Source organism: Neolamprologus multifasciatus, chromosome 12, assembly GCF_963576455.1.
Source record: "Neolamprologus multifasciatus chromosome 12, fNeoMul1.2, whole genome shotgun sequence".
Lineage (NCBI taxonomy): Eukaryota > Metazoa > Chordata > Actinopteri > Cichliformes > Cichlidae > Neolamprologus > Neolamprologus multifasciatus.
In genome coordinates, this window is record NC_140450.1 from 28,319,588 (window position 1) to 28,322,011 (window position 2,424).

Here is a 2,424-nt window from a genome sequence, read left to right on the forward strand (position 1 = left end):
ACTTCAGCCGACATTTGGCTGCACCGGGAGTAACTGAGTGGATGATCTTAGTGCTCTAGCGGGAGTGTATGATCTGAGTAATATTTTTCCACATTCAGCAACATTTTTTCCACATTTAGTTCAAAACCTGACAAAAACATGTTTTCAGTTATTTTTTTTACAACATTTACTAAAATATTTGCAACTTTTTATATTTAAAACACAATTTTAAATGTTAAATCTAAATATTATAGTTAAATCCAAATGTTAAATCGAAATGTTACAGGAAACTAAATATTTACCTAACATGCAAATTTATTGAACGGGTCAAGGGAAATGCCAAAATAAAAGCTTTACGAAAATCTCCGGCGCTAAAGTGTGCTGGTAGTGGTCAGGTTTAAAACCAAACCCGACCCCGTGCCTCTGTGCTTTATGTCCAATTCTTCCTTCTCATAAAGAATTTCTTTATTTCTTTCCATCGAAATTTCCTTGGAGCTCCTGATTCTTTATGTTCATTTGTTGGAGGTCACACTGTAACTCCTCATTAATAGCTTCCCTGTCTTGAAGCTGCTTGGACATTTTTTTCAATTCAGCTCTTTTTTTCTTGATTTTGTTCCTCAGGAACAGAATCTGCTCTTGGGCTTGTGTACTGTTGTTAAGTTTGTTGGTCCTCGATGTTCTGAAGATTGTGATCCATTTCTTTCTGTCTTTCTTGTAGTTGCTCGTTCTCATGAAGTAACTGTTCATTTCTATCCAGTGTTTCATCGAGTTGTTGTTTGAGATCCTGATTCACTGTGAACATTTTTTGGACTTCACAATGTAACTCCTCATTAAGAGCGTCGCTGTCCTGAAGCCGCTCGGCCATTTCTTTTAATTCAGCTTTCTTTTTCTTGTTTTTGTCCATCAGGTTCATAATCCTCTCACGGGTTTGACCAAATAAAATTCCCCAGCCCTCATTAATAATCTTTATGTCAGGCTGTCGCCGCTTATTGTTAGTTTTTTGGTCCTCTGTGTTCTGAAGATTACGATCCATTTCTTTCTGTCTTTCTTGTAGTTGCTCGTTCTCGTGAAGTAACTGTTCATTTCTGTCCAGTGTTTCATCGAGATTTTGTTTGAGCTCCTGATTCACTGTGAACATTTGTTGTAACTCCTCATTAAGAGCGTCACTGTCTTGAAGCTGCTCGGCCATTTCTATTAATTCAGCTTTCTTTTGCTTGATTTTGTTCCTCAGGAAAAGAATCTGCTCTTGGGCTTGTGTACTGTTGTTAGTTTGTTGGTCCTCAATGTTCTGAAGATTGTGATCCATTTCTCTCTGTCTTTCTTGTAGTTGCTCATTCTCATGAAGTAACTGTTCATTTCTGTCCAGTGTTTCATCAAGTTTTTGTTTGAGCTCCTGATTCACTGTGAACATTTTTTGGACTTCACAATGTAACTCCCCATTAAGAGTGTCACTGTCTTGAAGCTGCTTGGCCATTTCTTTTAATTCAGCTTTATTTTTCTTGTCTTTGTCCATCAGGTTCATAATCCTGTCCTGGGTTTGACCAAATAAAATTCCCGAGCCCTCATTAATAATCTTTATGTCAGGCTGTCGCCGCTTATTGTTAGTTTTTTGGTCCTCTGTGTTCTGAAGATTACGATGTTTTTCCACCATGCCTTTGAGTTTGTGTTCCACGTCTCTTAGCTTTATGTTCAAGTCTTCCTTCTCAAAAAGAATTTCTTCATTTTCTTCCAGTGCTTGATTAAGCTTTTGTTGGAGCTCCTGATTATTTTTGTTCATTTGTCTACAGGAAGGAGAGTTAGTGTGAACTTTTGGTCTTTTCTGGTGTTTTCTCTGAGACATGTTGTGGTCTGTAAACAGTGACTCTGAAAACAATTCAGATGTTTCAAAATACTTCTCGGACAAACCTTCATTTTCTTCCAGCGCTTGATTACGCTTTCGTTGGAGCCCCTGAATCTTTTTTTCCATTTGTGTCAAGAGAGGAGAGTTAGTGTGAACTTTTGGTCTTTTTTGGTGTTTTCTCTGAGACATGTCGTGGTCTGTAAACTGTGACTCTGAAAACAATCCAAATGTTTCAAAATACTTTTCTGGTGAACCTTTGAAAGCTGCGAAAACAACTTCTGCAAATACAAATGCTGCAAAAATACTGACTACAAGCTGTTGCCTTTCTACCCTATTTAAGGAAAATCTTCAAAGGTCAGGTCACAGTCCCAAAGTCTTTGCGGGTGCAAAAAAAAGAAAAAAACGCCACAAAACAGTCTCAGGCGGCCCATCACTATGATAGAGCGGCCACGGATTCGGCAGCAGCGGTGAAACAGATCCGGCGGCCTGCCCCGGGTTTGGCAGCGGCGCTGCTCCTTCGGCGGCCGTTAAACACTGACCCCCGCGGGCACACACACAATCTGCACTTCCTAAACACACACACTGACTTGGAAGTCTAATGTAAT

General features: G+C 39.4%; 1 protein-coding gene across 1 annotated transcript; it reads right to left on the minus strand.

Annotated features, from left to right (window-relative positions):
- Positions 1–246: 246 nt before the first annotated feature.
- On the minus strand, positions 247–2,205 carry LOC146507209 (uncharacterized). Its single transcript, XM_085181516.1, has one exon. It carries the CDS (start codon positions 2,006–2,008, stop codon positions 635–637), a length of 1,374 nt encoding a protein of 457 aa, XP_085037642.1. The 5' UTR covers positions 2,009–2,205; the 3' UTR covers positions 247–634.
- Positions 2,206–2,424: the final 219 nt, after the last annotated feature.

Excerpts from the sequence above, each read along its gene's own strand:
- LOC146507209 (XM_085181516.1), bottom strand. The coding sequence starts at position 2,008 with ATGTCTCAGAGAAAACACCAAAAAAGACCAAAAGTTCACACTAACTCT.